Source organism: Choloepus didactylus, chromosome 1 (genome assembly GCF_015220235.1).
Source record: "Choloepus didactylus isolate mChoDid1 chromosome 1, mChoDid1.pri, whole genome shotgun sequence".
Classification (NCBI taxonomy): Eukaryota; Metazoa; Chordata; class Mammalia; order Pilosa; family Megalonychidae; genus Choloepus; species Choloepus didactylus.
Window position 1 is genome coordinate 179,229,525 of NC_051307.1, and position 21,118 is coordinate 179,250,642.

The window sequence follows — 21,118 nt, forward strand, 5'->3', positions numbered from 1 at the left end:
AAAGTTGTCATTATCTTTGTTTCTGTTTCCTTCCACTTTTTCTTCTCTTACTCTTTCTTTACCCTCTCCATCTTCTAACACAATGTTTCCCAAACTTCAGTCACTGTCATATCATTTTCACAATATTTGCCATGTCCACTTAATACTTTAACTAACAAAAAAACTTTCTTCAAATCCTAAGCAATAATGCCCCTGAAATACACAGCTATTGAAATGGAAAACATTGGTCCACATACCACCTAAAATCATCTCAATCTCCTTGAGCTGCTTGTGTTGACATACTTTAGGCAACCTTGCTTTAGTACATATTGGAAGCAGCTTCCTGGGATCTGAAAGCTCATTCCTGCTACTATGAATTTAGCTTGGTTTGATTAAAACTGAAGTCGCCCACCTTGCATGTATAGTTGACTCATATGTTAGTAATACTGTACCATCTTATTATGAGGCTGAACCATATAGAAATGCCTATGTTCAACCATTTTTGACCTACAAACAATGGCAATTTCATATGGTTCAAACTAATACAGCTCCATGTGTCATAATGTGCACACACGCGCACACACACACACACACACACACACGCCCCCTACAAATGCCTAGGGCATCAATTTGTATGCAGTCAGGGTTTTTAAAACAATATATAAATCAAGCAATAAATTTACTTGCTATTACATGGCATGGGAAAAGAGCTTCAGAGAAAAGAAAAAAAGAGCTTCAGGAAAAAGAAAAAGAATTTCAGAAAACCTTATTTGTTGTTCCTACATCTTCTCCTTAGGTTGGTAAAGAATTTAAAAGGATGGCTGAGGTTCACATTTTATTTAAAAATGACACATAGCTTGATCACAAAGGCTATGAACCTGGGCATATGAACCACTGTCATACAAGGCCAAAGCACTCTCTCTTTCATGGACCACTCACCTTGTGGGCTCCACTTGTGGTAACCCATTCTCTTTGGTCTTTGATAGCAGCAAGTTTCTGAAAAATATCTGTAAAGGGAGAAAATAACTCAAAGAGGGATCTGGAGCTTAAATGAGGCAGTACTCATAGAGCCTCATGTCTGAAATATTGATGTGCAAACAGAAAAAGGACAAAGGAGAACAAGATAACACAAAGGGATCAATGGAGAGAGGAGGCAGTGGGTTATTTTTTTAACCCCATCAATTATCCCTGGAAACTATCCCCTGAAATATCCCCTAGTATTTACTTTGTAATACTATCATAATCAGGAAATCTGGAAAGACCAAAAAGAGAAACTTTCCTTCCCCTTAAAAGTTGAGTGAGCTTCTTAACACCATTACAAGCTCAAACTGAGGCGTGGTCTTCAAAGATCCTCCCTTTAAAGATTTCAACTTATAAAGGGGACACAGAAGTCCAGGAAAATTTTCAAAGAGGCTTCCTGGTGCCTAGGACTTGCCATGGACTCTCTTCCCTCTGTAACCAAGTGAGAAGCAGTGTGCTGTCCCATTAACAGATGCGGGAAACCAGTCTATTCACACAAAGAAAATGACCAGCACCCCCAACAGCAGGAAGCCTGCAGCTAACCAAACCTGGAGTAGATGGAAAAGAAGGGCTGGTAGAGCTTCCAGAGAGACCAGTATGAGAGACTATGGAGTATATCACCCACACAGACCGTTTTCACACAATCCCTCATCATTTATGAGCGTTTGATTTTCTTTTCATTTTTATATTCTGAATGTTCCAGATGCTAGGTAGATAGGTATTATCACTTACCCCAATTTATAGATGAAAAATGAATAGTCTCTGACATTTTAATAGAAATCAAAGGAGGCAAAAATCTTTTTACAAAAATTTGCTTTTATGGAAGTCTTTCTTTCATCACATAAATTTGTGCTTGATAAAGATCTCCTTAAACATGACATTTTGCTTTTCATGGTCAGGGTTGTGATCTAAAAGTCTTCCTTATGGGTCTGTCTTGCCACTGAAGATAATAACAATTGGCCTGGACTCTCAACACCATAATTTTATATGGGTGTGTTCATAGATATTCAAAGTACTCTCTTTTATCCTGCTGCAAACACCATAACTGCCTATTACAACAATGTGGGAAGTTGACTGTGTCTCCCTGACAGTGCTTACATGTCATGTTGACCAGCTTGTCCACACTGTGCTGCTCTTCTCCGTAGCTGAGGTACTCATGGGCCACCATCTCCATGTACTGCAGGAGGGATCAAACCACAAGTGTGTCAGAGAGGAGGACACACAAGCACACTAGCAGGTGACGGACAAGGTCGTGCACTTTTTAAAATTAGCTGTAGGTGGCACAACAGATTCACCAAACACTATGCAACACTCCTGAGTCTGTTTCACTTAGGTGCAAGGTTGTGGGGTTTCTGAATTCTTTGCCTTCTCTTACATGCACTGAAATTGAGGCAGAGACCATCCAAAGATTGCATAAACTCTCAAAAAAGTTCCAAAATGACTTGTAGCTGAATAAGTATGTGGTGTAATTTAGCATTCAAATACAAGACACTTACATGCTTTACAATACACAGTACATAGAATGTTTAATTCTTTGATGTACCTTTTTAGTGGAATTTTTATAGCATGACACATTCATTTTATCGACATTATGCTTTGTGATATTCTAAATTATATCTAACCGGATATATACATAGAGCAATAAAAATAATACAATAGGAATAGAGTAGTCTGATAATTCCTCACTGAGGATAAGTGATTATAATAAGAAATGGGCTCAGAGAAATGCACATAATTTCTGATTTATAATGGAAGTTAAAGTGGATATGGAGATACAGAGTACCTAAATTCCCATTACAATACAATTTTATGGAAGACTACTAAATGAAGTAAACCTGCAGCAAATTTTTAAAATATAAATCAAAAACAAAACTAGACATGTTGTAGCAGTTTCCCAATAATGAGAATATTAGTTTTAAAAATAGATTTAACATAAAATTTTCATGTTACTTAATCTTCCATTAATAATTCAGAATTTGCTTACAGAGTCACAGAGTTATTAAGAAAATCATTCTCTCTATATACCCTATAGGTTTTAGGAGACCAAGCTGTTCCAACTCAATGAACTGACCCCAAATTTTGTTTTATTTTATTAATAAACCCAAATCTCCAGTTGTCTTAGCATATATACTCACCTGCTTACTTTCCCACAGTAGTTGCCAAAGCAGAAAATTAAATGAAGTCAACATAATTTCTAATGTTGTCATTTATTTTCAAATATTTCTGTGAGCATAGTAATTCTTTTTTTTATAAAAAGTTAGGAATATCTTCATAACCAGTATTTTCCCTCATTATATGGTACGTACCGTTCTGAGAACTTGAGGCTGCCAGCCAAAGCCTATTTCTTTTCATTACTAACTAGACATTTAATGACCTTTTATAGCACTTTCTCTTTTCAACAGGCCAAGAAAGGGAACCCAATTAGCAAGACAAAGTATCATGGGTAATCTCCCCACTCCCCACTTTGTGAATATCATGCCCCATGCTCACACTTATCAATACCCCCACCCCCACCCCACTGTTCCCCTTGGCAGGCAGCATAGGGTAAGAAAGCCATCTTCTGTCATGCACTTATTTAATCTTTGCCCAGAGCAATGACAAATTAAAATACAAGAACAACCACTGCAAAAATAAATAAATAAATAAATCTTACCTGAGCTAGGTTTTCAATCCCACCCAAGCTGTGGAGTATTTCCTAATAAAATAAAAACAAAACATATACAAAAGATGAGGGTGGAGGGGGACATATTTTACATACAATTTCTTTATTAAGTCGTGAGATAATTACTTCTCGAAATCCACATTCCAACATAAAAAGGGAAAATCTTAATGTTAGTTATTCACACTACATTTAAGATAAACTTAATTAATATGAAAGTTGGGTTGAGTTTAAGAGAATGTATTTGTGCTCAGAACTGTGGCCTGCCTCCTCTTTCTTTATTCCTCACATATCATCACAAAATGAGCCAGGAATTGCTGTTAGACGTTATTTCATTCAACCCCCTCACATTACAGAAGACAAAACTAATGTCCAGAACCATTTTGCCTGAGTGAGAGAGGCTGGACAAGAATCCAGATCAACAAACTCCCAGGACCTTTCTCTAGGCCTTTGCCACCGAAAGTGTGGTCCATGGACCAGCAGTATTAGTATCACCTGGGAGCTGATTAGAAATGCAGAACTTGCCACCCCACCTCAGACCTACAGTATCCCACCATGAATTTCAAAAGAACCCCACATGATTCATATGCACAGCAAGGTTTGAGAAGCACTGCCTTAGTAGGCTACAGGGCATCTCCTTAAAATTATTAGTCTAATTGTCTTAATACCCATTCTCTAAACAAACGTGTAAGGGTAATCAATGCAAAAATGTCTCCTGACTCAGAACTTTAAATCCAATTCTTAATAAGGAGACATTTTATTATACTATTGAAGCTGTCCTAACAGTGCTAATCAAGGAAGAGAGGGGATGGGAGGTTGGAGTTGTAACAGGGACTACCTGGAACTCTATTAATAGTAAGTGCTCTCATGTTATCCACATTAGCATTTATCTGTAGGTAAATGTGCTTTCAGGTGGCCCCTAACCTGCTTGATGAAAGCTGTACTGACATTTCCCTCCTTAACTAACATGCACACACAGAAGTTATTTGATACACAAACGTTAGCCATCATTCCACTTCAGGGAAATGCATGGAGGTGAGTATATGAATGTAAGAGGCATCAGCCTAGTTCTGCCATGAAGCCAACCGAGTGGGCAAGCTGGGAAAAAAGCACAAGTTCTCAAGGCCTCCTGGGTCAAGGTTTTCTGATATTGTGAGAAGTGAATTTGTAAACACTGAACATACCCATGCTTAAATTAAATATGAAGTGACATTTATAACTCAAAAAATAGCCCTGTGACTCCCTATTAATTTGAAGTCTCATTGCTATTCATTCTAGAAGTTCTATTGTTAAAGAACATAATCAAGACATGATAATTATAAATATATATACAGTAAACTGCAGAGCCCCAAAATGTATGAAGCAAATAGTGACAAATTTGAAGGGAGAAATAGATGGTTCTACATTAATAGTAGGAGACTTTAATACCCCACTTTCAATAATGGATAGAACATCTAGACAGAAGATAGGTAAGAAAGTAGAAGACTTGAACGATGCTCTAAACCAACTAGACCTAACAGACATATATAAAACACTTCACCCAACAGGAACCCAGAATACATATTCTTCTCTAGTGTTTATGGATCAGTCTCCAGGACAGACCATATCTTATGTCACAAAACAAGGATCAGTAAATTTAAACAATCGAAACCATTCAGTGTGTTTTCTCCAACCATATGTAATGAAACTAGAAATCAATAACAGAGGGAGAAATGCAAAATTCAAAAGTATGTGCAAATTAAACAAAATACTATTAAATAACCAATGGGCTAAAGAGGAAACACAGGGGAAATTAGGAAATATCTTGAGGTGAATGAAAATTAAAACACAACATACCAAAACTTAGGGGGTGTAACAAAGGCAGTGTTGAGAAGGAAATTTATAGCTGTAAATGCTTATATTAAAAAAAAAATATTTCAAATCAGAGACCTAACCTCAAAACTGGAGAAACTAGGGGGAAAAAAAAAAGAGCAAACTAAACTCAAAGCAAGCAGAAGGAAGGAAACAACAAAGATTAGAGTGGAGATAAAGGAAAGAGAGAATAATAATTTAAAAACAAAGAAGAGAGAGAGTCAATAAAATCAAAAGTTGGGTCTCTGAGAAGATCAACAAAATTGACAAAATTTTAGCAAGACTAGTGAAGAAAAAAAGAAAGAGAATACAAATAATTAAAATCAGAAATAAAAAGAAGGCATTACCAACCCCACAACCACCAAATTGAACTTTAAGAGGATACTATGATCAACTGTATGTCAGCAAATCAGATAACCTAGATGAAACAGACAAATTCCTAGAAACAAACTACCTACCTACACTCACTCAAGAAGAAACAGAAGATCTCAGCAAACCAGTAACTAGTAAATTACTGACTCAGTAATCAAAAACCTCAGGGAAAGCCCAGGGTTAGATGATTTCACATGGAAATTTTACCAAATACTCCAAGAAGAATCAACACTAATTCTGCTCAAACCTTTCCAAAAATTGAAGAGGAGGGAACACTCCCTAATTCATTCTATGAGGCCAACATCACCTTCTACCAAAGTTAGATAAGAAAAGAAAATTACAGACCAGTATTTTTATGTATATAGATGCAAAAATCCTCAACAAAATAGCAAACTGAATCCAATAGCACATTAAAAGAATTATATACCATGATCAGGTAGGATTATCCCTGGTATGCAAGAAAATCAATTAATGTAATACACCCCATTAACAGACTGAAGGAAAAAAAAACAAAAAACAAAAAACAATCATCTCAATGGATGCAGAAAAGGCATTTGACAAAATACAGCATCCTTTGATAAAAATGTTTAGAAAACTAGGAATAAAAGGAAACTTCCTCAACATGATAAAGGACATATATGAAAAACCCACAGCTTACATCATACTTAATGGATTCCCTCTAAGGTCAGGAACAAGACAAGGATGCCCATGGTCACCACAGTTATTCAACACTGTCCTGGAAGTGTTGGCCTGACCAATTAGAAAAGAAAAAGAAAAGGCATACAAATTGGAAAGGATGAAGTAAAACTTTCCCTGTTTGCAGATGATATGATTCTATATACAGAAAATTCTCAAATATCCACAACAAAGCTCATGGAGTTAATAAATGAAATCACCTAGTTATGGGGTACAAGATCAACATCCCAAATAACAGTAATGTTTCTACACAGTAGTGATGAACAATTGGAAGAAGGAATCAAGAGAAAAATTCAATTTATAGCAGCAACTAAAAGAATCAAATATCTAGGAACAAATCTTACCAAGGATGTAAAGGACTTGTACACAGAAAACTACAAAACAATGCTAAAAAAAATCAAAGAGGGCATAAATAAATGGAAGGACATTCTGTGTTCATGACGTGGAAGATGAAATATTGTTAAGATGTCAAAGCATCTTACAGATTCAATGCACTCCCAATCAAATTCCCAACAACTTTCTCTATAGAAATGGAAAAGCCAATCATCAAATTTATATAGATGAGTAAGGGGCCCCAAAAAGCCAAAGCCATCTTGAAAAAGAATGAAGTTGGAGGACTCATACTTTCCAATCTGAAAACTTATCACAAAGCCACAGTAATCAAAACAGCATGGTACTGGTACAAGGGTAGACATTCAGACCAATGGACTCAAACTGAGAGCTCAGAAATCAACCCTCACATTTATGGCCAACTGATTTTTGACAAGGGGGTGAAGATCATTCAATGAGAAAAGAATAGTCTCTTCAACAAATGGTGCTGAGAAAACTGGATCTCTACCTGCAAAAGACTGGAGGTGAACCTCTACCTGATACCGTATACAAAAATAAACTAAAAATGGATCAGATACCTAAATATAACAGCCAGAACCATAAACTCCTAGAAGAAAACATAGGGAAGCATCATCAATCAGGACCTGTGTTAGGCATTGGTTTCTTAGACTTTGCACCTAAAACACAAGCAACAAAAGAAAAACTAGATAAATGGGGCCTCATTAAAATTAAAAACTTTTCTGTATCAAAGGATTTTCCCATGTAAGTAAAATGACAACCTGCACAATGGAAGAAAATATTTGGAAACCATATTTTCTGATAAAGGTTTAATATCCAGAATATAAAAGAAATCCTTCAACTCAATAACAAAAAGACAAACAATCCAATTTAAAAATGGGCAAAAGACTTGAATATACATTTACCCCAAGACGATAAACAAATGGCCATAAAGCACATGAAAAAATGCTCAGCATCTTTAGCCATCAGGGAAATGCAAGTCAAAACCACAATGAGATATCATCTCATACCTAATAGAATGGCTACTATTTTTTTAAAAAAGGAAAATTAGATGTGGGAGAGGATATGGAGAAACAGGAACACTCATTCTTTGTTGGTGAGAATTTAAAATGGTGCAGCCACTGTAGAAGACAGTTTGGTGTTTACTCATAAAGTATAGAATTATCATATGACCTGGAAACCCCCCTTCTAGATATACACCCAAAAGAATTGAAAGCAAGGACTTAAATAGATACTTGCACACTGCTGTTCATAGCAGCATTATTCACAACTGCAACCCAAGTGTTCATCAATCAATGAATGTATAAGCAAAATGTGGTATATACACAAAATGGAATATTATTCCACTGTAAAAAGGAATGAAGCTCTGATACTTGTAACATGGATGAACCTTGAAAACACCACATTAAGTGAAATAAGCCAGACTTAAAAGGACTCAAAAGGGGAGTCCAATTGGGAGTCAGTAGTGGCAGGAATGAGAATGGAGAGGCAAGGATGGTCTCTGAAGTGGTATGATCAACTGATCATGAAGGCAGATTGGAAGAAAGGGAGCGAAGTAGAAGACATCACCATATTTGGGCCTGGGTGACTGGGAAATAGTGACAAACACAGGGAAGCAGGAGAGGAACAGACTGGGTTAGAAGAGAAAGCTCAGTTTGGGACATGCCAAGGTGCTGATGGATATCCAGATGAAAAAAAGTACAACAGGACATGGGAAATAGGGTGAGAGCCAAAGATTGAAATCTGGAAGTCATTCATATGAAGGTAATTCACATCTGAAGCTTTCAAGTGGGAAGGCACCAAGGAAGAGAATAATTTTTAAACGATAATTATTTTTTCTCTAGTCTTAATCATATTTTTAAATGTTTACCATGACAAGAAAGCAAGAAATATAGTTACCCAATATTCAATATTAACAATATGTGATTAAGGCAGTGGCTCCCAAATTATGTTCTAGGAGCAGTCATTTTATTCAGCACAACAGGTGGTATGAGACATTCCACCAAAAAATAGAAAGTTCATGGTCAAATCAGCTTGGGAAATGCTAGCATAAGCAGATTTTAATGAGTTTCTTTATCATGGGACTCCTCCAAGCCTTTAGTATGATGCCATGCACTATAAGTTTCCAAGAGGAGAGCCAGTATACAGTTTGTTGGTTTTTTTCCTCAACACCATTAGCAAAAGTTCACTTCATGTTACAGAACACTTATTACTGCTGTGGCATATAGTTTGAGAAACACTGCTATCAAGTACAGGAGGGGAAAAGAGGCTTTATCATTCTTAGAGAATGTTGTCACTAGGTACTCAAGAATTTAACTTTCATTTATGAAATAAACTCCCCCCTTCCCCTGCCGCCATGCTCCTATGAAGACTGGACCAAGGCCAGGAGTTTGCTCACAGACCCCTGGTCTTCCTTGTATATCTTGCAGATACACTAATGCAGTTACACTAAGTGAAACCCGGGACTACAAAGTATGCATACACCTAAGCTTAACAGTTCCGGTTACTGATCTAAAGAGCAAATATCACTGCCTGCTTACATTACAGCAATGCCAACCACATGGCCTTTCAGACTTCAGTATCCTGCCCCTGTCACAGGCTGGAGGGTCAAGAGATTGGATCACAGACCTGGAGAAAGTCCCCTAATCAATTTGAACGTCAATGGATTCTGTAAAAGGTAGACAATGTCCTTGCTCTGCCTACTACTTGGATTTTTCCTTTTTCCTCCCCCTCCCCCATCCCATGGATCCAATTTATAATACTGGGGAAAAACATGTTTTAAAAAAATGAAGTACATTGTCCAAACATAGATGTTATAAGTACACCTCTACCTAAAATGTCCACCAGGCTGTCTCGTCTTAAACCTGCCCAGCAACTCAATCAATGCTGAGCCTACTGCAGTCAGATCTTAAAATTACTAACATGACCATTTTAGTCCTGTGATCAAAATTCATCAGTGGTTCCACACTGCTCATTCCTTCGTCATTAATGAAAGGCCTCTCTGTGGGCTGGCCTTTACTTACTTTTCCAGGTGGAATAGTAACTACTCTTGCAAAAGGCTTAGTATATAAACTCAGATTTGTAGGGCAACTAAAAGGGAAATATAAGAGATGTTCCTAAAGTTTCCTACTTTTGAGTCTGGGAAGAAACGTTGTGCCATTAAAAGAATTAAGTTGGTTCTGAAAGTTTAAGGATGGGGAAGAGAACTGAAGCGCTTATGTTTTTAAAATACTGAGTGTACATGTGCTACAACAGAAGTTTTCAAACTTTTCAGTCTCTGAACCCCTTAATACCCTTAAAAATTACTGAGTACCCAAAGAGCTTTCTTTAAGTGGGTTATATATATTTATCATTACCATATTAGAAATTAAGACTGAGAAATTTTTAAAACACAAGCCACCAGTTTGCAACTTCTTGGAACATGGAACAAGGGCTGCAGCATTACACACTATGGCCTATTTAAACAGCTTCCTGAGAGAACCCTGTACATAAAATTATGCAACTCAGAAGTCCTGATGGAAAGGAAGTAGGGTTCAGGATACATAGCTTGACCTTTCAAGAAAGGTAGCAGTGAAGGTAAGATAAAGACTGGAAGGGGTAGCTGGGTCAAGTAAAGGGCATTTTTATGATAAGGAAAAATAGAAAGGGAGCAACTGACAATGTAGGAAATAGTATAAGTAGAGAGCAAGGAGGAGGAATATTTCTCCTGAAATCAGAAGTAAAGTTCATGAAAATCCAAATATTTCAAACAACAAACAATAGAGAAAATAAGAAAGTTCCCACTGGAATGGCTTCAGTCTTCTCTGTAAAATAGGAGATGATGTAATTTGGTGAGAATGAAGGGGATAGGAGGGGATTTGGATGTAAGAAGTGGAGACGGGGTAGAACAGCCTCTGTGGATCTTGCAATACTGACTCAACAAGAGAGGAAAGGAATGCATAGCAATGGCAAAGGCATGCTGAGATTCACCAGCATAAATGTGTAGTACACTCCAGCATAGCTTTTGACTTCAGCCAACAATTCTTGGCAACTCAAGATGTTAAACAACTGCCTGAGCACGTGTTCTACTACGTACAAACAGTGCCAGGGAGAAGGGACTCAGCTCTTAAAAGAATCCCCTTCTATGGAGAGATTAGCCATCATGGGGAGACTTTAATATTTGTTTTTGGTCACAAAGTCCCATAAACAGAGTAAGTGGTCACTGAATTCTTTCCTTTAAAGAGCAGTACAATCAACCCTGTTCAGTCCATCTCGAACTAGATTCAAAATGTCAGTATATTAGATTGGGAGACCAGCAAACAGAGTATGACACCATTGCCTTCAATTTTCAGAACAAACAGAACATCTCTAAGAAAATTTTACGGAATTCTATAAATCAAAAAAAATGAGATCTCCAGTTTAAAGAAATCCACCTGGACCCATGAATACTTTTATTAATATTACATACATAATGTTTTCATCCAAACTGGGCCATGTTGGAGAGTATAAGATAGTGCTATTGATAATTAAGCAGGAACAATGAGCATATGTTAGGATTAATTCAGAAAAATATGGAACATATGGTCCACCCATATTATATATGACCCATATAGAACTGTAAACGTCAGTTCAGAAACATATGGAACACACAGGATGATGCCCTGAACCACTTACTCAAAGGGCTGTAGAGTTAGCTCAAGTATAATAATACAAGGCCAGCTGAGAATACAGTCTGAGGAAGGCAGTGATTCTTCTAAAAGAAAGATGTGGAGTGACCTTGAATCCAGGAAGGCTCAAACCCAAGCAAGCTCTGTAGATAGCTGGTACCTAAACAATTATTTTTTTAAGTGCAAAGTTTAAAGAAGAATGCTATTAGGATAATGAAAGAAAACACCTTCTGACTCCAACAAGGATTCATCAATAAAACTGAATCCAGAATAAAAGATCTTTTGAATGGTCTGAGCTTCCTTGTAGGTTATTAGGGCAGGGCATAAAAAAAGGATGCTTCTCAGAAAAAAAAAAAAAAAAAAAAATCTGTGAAAATTATTGAAAAGGGAAAGTATGTATGAATACAATGCTTAGATATTTGACATTGGCAAGCAGAAACAATACTGATCAACAAGCAATCTTGAGACTTTAGGGTAGTGGTTCTCAAAATGTGATCCTCTGACTAGCAGCAACAGCATTACCTGAGAACTTACTAGAAATGCACATTTTCAGGCCCTGGCACAAACCTACTGAATCAGAATCTCTGCTGCGGGCCCAGCAATCTTCAAGTCCCCCAGATATTATGGGTGAACACTAAAGTTTGAGAGTTACTGCTTTACAGAATCAGCTATCTACCAGCTGGGAAGAGGAGAATGGCCTTCTAGATCCTGGTGAAGCATTAGATAAGCTTTTCTTGGGCAAAGTGTCACTCTCAAAGTGTTAAACTCTTGCTACTCAAAGTGTGGACCATGGACATGATGTCGACATCCTCTGGGAGCCTGTTAGAAATACAGAATCTTGGGCCTCAATTTGTACCTACTGAATCAGACTCTGCATTTACATGATCTGCAGGTGATTCCCATGCATGTTAAAGTTTGAGAGGTACTAAGCTAGAGGCAGTATTTTTAACTAATGAGTGGGAATACAGCAACAATCTCTACTTCTGTGCCTCCATCTCAAACAAATGGGAGGCCCCTAACTCAGGGTCTTAAGCAGGAGGGTGGGAAGGGAAAGAAACAGACTCAGAGCAGCTACTGATACTTCTGGAGCCACAAGACAAGGCCCCTACACGTCACTGCTGACTTTAACCTCATGAGCTGCTTAGTCGTGAACATGTTGAAGGTTTGGCTAAGTGTATACTCTTTTAACTGTTAAAGTTAAAATGTCATGTTATCATAAAAACATAGGTCCAAAATTCAATCCACAAAATCCCATAGGACCCTATTATATCACCTCTCTCCTATCTTTTCAAATAGCAAACGAGATATTTTCCAAATTTGGAAGCTATTGAGTTATGAGAGAAAAAAATTGTGAACACAGCCCACTTCAAAGAAATCCCACCAGGTTTTTATTTCTTTATAACAATAAAAAAAATTTTTTTTTCCAACCAACCTGATAACATGGATCCCTCATTAGTAGTCTTAGACAAATTAACACTCTCAGAAAATGGATGGATGGGGCTCGATTAACCCACTCTCTGAAAAAAAGAAAACAAAAGAGAACATATTCATGTCTGAAAGCCAAGTGTGACAATTCATGAACAATACAAGACTGTGAAGGACAGTGAGGAATACACAAAGGAATAAGTACTAAGTTCTTCAAGCTTCATCTACAATAAAGACTGTTATTTGGCACTTGAACACTTAACTCATTTTTATGCAAAATACATGTAAATCATCTTTTTCACTCTGAAGCAGAGGTCCCCAAGCTTATTTTGGTTCACAGCACCCTTAGTGACTCAATAATTTTTTCATGGTACCCCTAAGCCAAAGGAAATAGCTAAAATTTCCATTATTAAGTGGTTAGGTCTGACTTTAAAAGGATTTATGTCCTAACAACTTTTAGTACCCATTTGAAAAAAATAATACACATACAATAAAAGATAAATATTTTATTCTTAAATAACAATTACTTATTAATAGGGTATATCCACCTTTGCAAACTAAAATTCTCAAGCCTGAGAATCAGAACAAACACCACCTAATTTTCACACAGGGCTTACTTTTTATCATAGCAACCACTGAAAACTCAACTTCATTAAGATTTGCCATCATCAAAAAACAACACAAATCTAATTGTAAAATAATAAATGACATTAAGTAGTTTGCACTGTGTCTAACAGATATTGAGTATCACTTTTTTCCTTGAAAATTTAAAATATCCCACAAGACCCCTGGGAGTTCACAGCAGTACCCTGGGACCTCAGCGCACAGTTTGGGAAACACAGTAATAAAGCATTTTCTAAGGTCAGTTTCCCCAGAAGCAGACCTTGACATGAAGATTGGTGTGCAAGTAAATGATTAAGGACACGCCCTCAGGAGACATGGTGAGAAAGTGGGGGAAACTAAGCAAAGGGGCAATCTCAGGCAAGTTCAAGTCTCAGACTGATCCTGCAGGGGAACTCTGAACTATAAATTATGTCTCAGAACTGTCCTACCCTGAGACAAGGGAACTGGGCTTTCATACTCCCAAAAGTGTTGTCACTGGCTGAGGGCTGCAGGATGGGCCTGAGGGAGTAACTATCAGGCCCATTCCTCTCTGTGCCTGCAGGCAAGGCAGACTCAAGGAACCAGAGACCTGTGCTTGCACTATTGCAGGTGAAAGCAGTAAAACAAAAGGGTGAGTGGAGCTGAAGTTTCTGGGCAAAGTTCCAACATTATCCAACAGCTCTATATTTAACAATAAAACAAAGTGCAGAGATTCATTAGAATCCTTTGAGATTAAAGTAACAGTCACTTGAGAAGAAACTGAAGGTGTTTTTACTAAGTCAGGCACAGAGGTAACTAATGAAACTGGGCCTGTTTCAGGGGCAGAATCTGGATTGTTGCTTCAAACATTGAATACATTTAATATCCAAAATACCCTCAGCAGATTTTAGAAAAAGTAAGTATCACTTCACAGCCATCAAATGATGCAAGTATCCACTCAAGTGCATTTTGAGAGGCTGTTAAATTGTTTCTTTAGGAAAGATTTACTGAAGGCACTATAAAATAAGGGCAATTACCCCTGCATTGTTGAAGGAACCAGAAAATGCCCAGGTTTAAAAGAGGTCACAACACCTTGTACCCAATAGCTACTCAAATATGTATTCATCAGTGGATTCTCTGACTTAAGGCAGTGTTATAAAGGTAAGAACGTACAAATCACAGTGCAGGTATCCCTCACTTAAAGGATTCCTACCAAAGGGAGCAGAGCAGTCAACACAGAACCCATCCAGAGAGTTTTCTGTACACTCGCTGGTTAGCTCAGAAGGTCCACTCTTTGGTGAAACTCAGCCCTGCTGGGCCACGGTGAGCAGCTGTGCAGTGTCCGGGTAAAGCTTGTAGTAAATGTAGTCAAAATGTTAAAGCATCTCTGTCTGCTCCCAATACTGCTACAGACGTCATAGAGTGTATGAGATGCAAGGTGCCTTTCATATCAGTTGGTTAGGACACTTGTACCCAAAGAGGTCAAGGAATAGAATCTAGACTGAGACTAGAACCCACAGTTTCCTGAATCTCAGTTTCAGAGTTAGCATGTCTTAAAACCAAAATTGTGAGATCCCCCACAAGCCTGACCCTTCTAGTCTTCCCATTGACCAGACCAAAAACTTTGGAGTCTTTCTTGCCTCCTCTTTCGCTTACATACTTCAGCAAATCCCATCTCTTCTTCCTTTACAATATCCCCAGAAACTGACAACTCGTCACTACCTCCTCTACTACCACTCTGATTCAAACCACCATCACCTTTGGCTTGGACTACTGCAAAAACCTCATATCTAGTAACCTTGCTTCCATTTTTGCCTCACTTTTGCTCTTCTCACATCTGTCGAGGTGATCCTTTACAAACACAAGCCAAATTATGTGATCCTCTATCCAAACCATTCAGTAGCTCCCACTTCAGAGTTAAGGTCAAAGTCTTTATCATGGCTCACAAGGCCATATGGGATCTGCCTCCCCAGTACACTTCTAACCTCATCGCCTACCACCGCCCCTGCTCACTCCCTTCCAGTCACACTGGCGTCTCCGCTGTTCCTGTCATCCTTTCCCCACTGACCCTCCCACCATGTAGGCCAGTACCTGAGGTGCTTTCCATCTTGGCCTTATAGCTTTTAAGCACTGGAACCTCCAAAAAAACTAGAAAGACATTCCCCTACCATGACATGAATATAATCACAAGCAGGGATTCTATCAAACTGTAGAAACCACCAATGCAGCACAGAGAGGTGAAGAAGGGAGGTTGAGACCCACCGTGCACTGGAACTTGCTACTATGCACACAGCCTGTCACCACTCATGTAAGGTGGTCCCGGCCAGGGTGACACTTATCTTACACTGCCATCCAATCTAGTTCAAAAATGGTGTTTGGTGCAAATATTAACAAAAGCTTGAAACAAAAAGTGTCTGCTATTACATGTGTACCCAAGAAAAACTGAGATAATCAATGTTATTCCAGACTAAAATTCATGTCGTTCCCCCACCCTCTCCCACCTCCCACAGCTGAGCTTATTGTGCATCCAGCAAAGTTATGGCACTCCCAATATCTGCCCTAGACAAATGAGGCATTTGGTTGTGCTGTGGTCCCAGGCCATGCCTTGCTTGGCTTGTCTCATGTTGATCCTTGGCCTCTGATGGGAGGATTCAGCTTTGTCTCCTCTGTGGTCCTGAGAAACTCAATTCTGCCCCTTTTCTGAGTTAAACAGTGTCCCCCAAAATTTCATGTGACCGTATTTGGAAACAGGGTCTTTGCGGATATAATCAGTTAAGGTGACGTCATACTGGATTAGGTTGTGCCCTGAATGCAATGACTGGTGTCCTTATAAGAAGACTATTTGGACACACAGAAACATACAGAGAGAACACCATGTGCAGATGGAGGCAGAAATTGAAGTGTTGTGCCTACGGGCCAAGGCACACCAAAGATTGCTAGCAACACAAGAAGCTAGGAGAGAGGCATGGAACCAATTCTCCCTCAGGACTTCCAGAAGGATCCAACCCTGCAGACACCTTGATTTTGGACTCCTGGCCTCCAGAATTGTGAGAATAATTCTGTCGGTTTGAGCCATGCAGTCTGTGGTATTTTGCAATAGCAACCTTAGGAAGCTAAAGACATGTTCCAGTCCTAACCCCCAGTCCTGTGACTGTGAATCCATTTGTAAATAGGACCTTTGAAATAATTATTAGTTAAGGTGAGGCCAAACTGAATCAGGATGGACCGAAATCCATATGACTGGAGTCCTTATGATAAGCAGAGGAAATTCGGACACAGTCACTTAGGAAAAACCAGAGAAAAAGGCAGGAAGAAAAACAGATTGCCATGTGACAGGGACAAAAATTGAGCCACCATGAAAATGCTACAGACTCTGGGAGAGAACATGGCCAGCCAATAGATATTTTGATGGTGGACTTCTAGCCTCCAAACTGTGAGACAATACATTCTTGTTGTTTAAGCCAATCAGTTTGTGGTATTTGTCATAGGAGCTCTTGCAAGCTAAGACAGACCCAAACTATCTGCATATCTCAACCCTGAATGAGCAAGACCCACCCTCCCCAGCCTCCCCAGAGTAGGGATGAACACTAGAGATCTCAACCTCCTCCCTCACACCTCATTTACAGGCTACCTCAAGCCACCCACCATTCCTTCCTTCCACTAAAACATCACAGGCAGGAGCCCTATATGCCCAGGGAAGTTTAATTGCTCCCTCTAGATTAAAGACCCCAGCAGAGGCCTGACTCTGCCAAGAGAGGTTGAGCAAGGAGTCCCAAGAGCATCGCTAGCTGAGAATTACTCTTCTCCTATCATCACCAATACTCCTGGCTGGAATTGTCTGCCCCAGCAGCCAGCAGCCCTACGGCCTCTCCAGCCCAGGAATGTTGTCAGTGACCCCTTTGCCAAGGGGTAAAGCTTAGCTTTTTTTCTGAAAATAAAGTCATAATCATCCAAGGCCACGTTTTTAAGCTGCCCTGCAATTTGTCCTGACATGATCGTACATACACTCTATCTTGGGAAAAACTTGAAATACATTTTGAATTTAAAGCAATCACCTACGGGAGCATTTGTAAGGATGTGGTTATTTTACGGTTCCTATTACAGAGGGAATATCTTTTATCTTTATAAACAGGGAGATGGCATATAATTAGCTTCCTTTTGCTGGGGTTGGCTAAAGGTATCATGTAGCATAAACCATAGTGCAAAGATACTACATCCCAAAGATCTAACAGAAACAATGATCAAGTTGCAACAGCTGCTGGCATGGTAATGAGGTTTAATACTGATTACTTTTCATTACATAGAAGGAAAGCCAGGGACACTTTAACAGATGGCTGGGACTACAAATATGTGTCCACTTTATATTTTTCCTATTAGCTATATACAAGCTTCAGGAGGGAAGTCCATGACCTTCCCAATGTTTTTACATGTTAAAATAAATATAAAAGGTTTTTTTTTTCCTGTTTGTGAAAGAAAAAGAAAGGGGGGGGGGGCGCGGGGGGAGGGAGGAAGGAAAAATTGCAGAATGGATTTTTTAATTTTTAAAGGAGAGGGAATAAATGAAGAGTTCCAGAAAAGTCTCAGAGTTGAAAGCTCTGCTCCAAGCAGATAGCTTTTTGTTTTGTTTTGTCTTGCAACTGTGGGACTAAAGCCCAAAGCTATTAATATTTCTATGTGATCTGACCTCTCCCTTTGTCAATGTAAATAAAATTCCTGATGTCTGCGTCCTCCGACTCCTCCTCTCTGTGCACTGACTTCTGAAAGCAGTTGCTCCTTCCTTGGCTCCCAGCCCTTAACACCCCACAAGGAAGTGGGACATAGGACAGAGCTCTGGTATTCAAGGGGAATTGCATGATCCGTAAGACGATACATACATCTGTTTGCCAACAGTTGGGGCCTTGGAAACCCACAGCTTAACACAACAAAAAAAGAATAAAGAATAATAATGGATAGATTGTAAAGATCAGGACCTTCATTTTACTGATGGAACAATTACAGCCTGGAGGGACTGAATGACTCATCCAGTCACATTAATGAGAGAGCTGGGTTCCTGACTCCCAGTCCAGTGCTCCTACTATCCCTCCCCTTCCCACCCACCCCCCATCCCCCATGTTCTGCATAAGGGAATTACCAAAGGGAAAGTGACTCTTCAGATACATTTAATATGGGAACAGGAGAGTTCAGCAGAGGGGCATGGGGGTCCTTTGAGGCAGCTTTGAAAAATGTGTCTGTGTACAAAGATAGTGCTTCCCTGGAGGATATGGCTCAATATAGCAGCCACACAGCAGTGAATTCATGAGCAGGCAAATATTTATCCCCTCTTATGACTGAACTTTTGCCACTGCTTTCACAGAACTATTAATACATGGCAGCAGCAGCAGCTCCCACAGCCTTTGTCTGTGACCACCTGCCATATCGCTTTCAACATCAGATGCTACTGTCTGCTATCAATATAAAAAGGGAAGAAAAAATGGCCCTGGAGGAAAAAAAGTATTTTAGAAAAGAAAGCAAAGTCAGGATTTCAACTTCTTGCACAGCGGAATCACGGAATACGTGATGTGAGAGTTCCATGTAAATGTCAGTCATGATGCTGTGGTATTGTATATTAAAGCTGCCAAAAATGAAGAGCTTCAAATGGTTCTACAGTTAACTTAATCCATGAGCTGATGCAAACTCTAGAAGTGACCAAGATCTCCATGTATGACATGCTTCTGTCTCAGGCTCTCACTTAGGAAAAAGCAGTATCTGCAAAATGAGATGATTTAAATAAAACACAAAGCAACAACAACAACAAACTGCCACCTCTGACTCAAAATTTAAAAGTAGATGAATTCAAGCCTGTATTCAACTAAATATTACCTCAAATTCATAAGACAGGGTCCTATCTTTTGCATAGTTTAAGAAGTAAAATTCACATAAAAATAGACATGTATAATTTTGTGTGAAAAATTTATGAACACTAGCACAAAATTGGTGCTCAATCCTAAGTCTATCCAATTGACCAAGCTTGTTCCTAAAAATCCAAAGGATACTGAGTAGAAAGTTTTGTCTTCTAAGTCTTCCTTCAACATAGGTGATGAAAGTTTCAGAGGTAGAATGCTGCCAAATATTTACTCATCACCTACTATGTGGCAGGCACTGTTAAAAGCCTAGGGGTACAGCAGAGGAGAAGACCATGTTCATACTCTCACAATGCTTACATTCTAAGGGCAGAAGTCTAATAAACATGTAAGCAAAAATGTATACAAAAATGTATATCAGGTGGTGATATTGAAGAACAAAGGTTAAGGGTTTAGCGAGTAGCAGGGATGCCATTTGAGGATAGTCAGGAAGGGTTTTGTGATAAGACAGCATCTGAGTAAATGGAAAGAGTAAGCCATAAGGAGTTAAGGCCTTAACAGCATAATATTTAGGTGTTAGTCCCTGAGGCAGGAATGAGGAGGTATGTTCAAAAAACAGCAAGGAACTCAGTGGGGCTTGAGCAGAGTGAGCAAAGATACAGAAATGGGAACTGAGGTCAGAGAGATAGCAGGAGCCAGATCTTTAAGGTGCTGTGATTAGAAAAGATTATAGGTAGCCAAGGATAAAAGCAGGGAGCTTAGTTAGCCCGTGGCAATAATCCAAGCAAAAGATGATGGCAGCTTGGACTAGGTTAATAGATGCGGGAGACTAAAGCTGAGGGAAGGACAGGTTGGAATGAAAAAAGACAAAAGTCCTGTTTGAGGCATGTTACGTTTAAGATATCCAAAGAAGAAACAGCCCACCACTGAACATCTGAAACAAAAGATGAATTTTTAAGCAAGGGATAGCTGACCTAATAAGGCAGTCTCTTGGAACAGGGATTGGTGAGCTTTCACAAGTGGGAGTGTTTGGGGATTGATTGATATTTAGCTGTGGAAATGTGGTTCCTGGAACGTGACTGTTGTTTATTGGTTAGCTTTCAGAAGCATGTGTACTGACGAGAAACTGTCATTTATTCATTTGGTCATATTTAAAACTGGTTCTGGTGGTTACTTCTAACTATGGCTAAAGAACAAGCAGTCCTTTCCTGGGAGGGTGAGAACATTTTAATCTTATGCTTAGTAAACATCTAGGTAGATAAATGTTACAAGGAGCAGTAGTCAGTAGTAGAAAAGAGAGAAAAACATGATTACTAAAGTGATACTTGTCCTTGGCGCAAAAGTGAAGGAATAAAACAAACATTTTTAAATATACCTTGATTAATAAAGAACCAGGGAGTCAGAGAGGTGCAAAGGAAAGAGTACCAGACAGTACTTTGCCTCAGGACCTTGTGGACATCCCTTTACCTCTCTCCTCCTGCCTGTAACAAATAAGGCTGCACTGGATTTTCTTCAGGGTCCACTCCACCTCTATAATTTGATAATGTTTTCTACTGATAAAATGTGTATTATCTGTGTATACAGTCACACACACACGTCTCAATAACATTTCAAGAGAAATAAAAAAGTAAGGGCTAGAAAACAAGCAGAATGCATGATATGAGCTCAAGCTAGGAGATGGGAAGGAGGAGAATCATTAT

General features: G+C 38.9%; 1 protein-coding gene across 11 annotated transcripts in view; it reads right to left on the reverse strand.

Moving 5' to 3' along the window:
• The window catches only part of NEK10 (NIMA related kinase 10), a 296,604-nt gene that overhangs the window by 236,378 nt on the left and 39,108 nt on the right, over positions 1-21,118 (reverse strand). For all 11 annotated transcript variants that reach the window (XR_005218355.1, XR_005218356.1, XM_037846062.1 and 8 more), the window contains 4 exons: positions 13,004-13,088; positions 3,653-3,694; positions 2,098-2,176; positions 919-986 (listed from right to left, as the gene is read on the reverse strand). Coding sequence is in view for 9 of the 11 variants with exons in the window: in XM_037846062.1 (XP_037701990.1) it covers positions 919-986; positions 2,098-2,176; positions 3,653-3,694; positions 13,004-13,088 (274 nt within the window). In the remaining 2 variants the exon portion in view is untranslated. The remainder of the gene's footprint in view (positions 1-918; positions 987-2,097; positions 2,177-3,652; positions 3,695-13,003; positions 13,089-21,118) is intronic.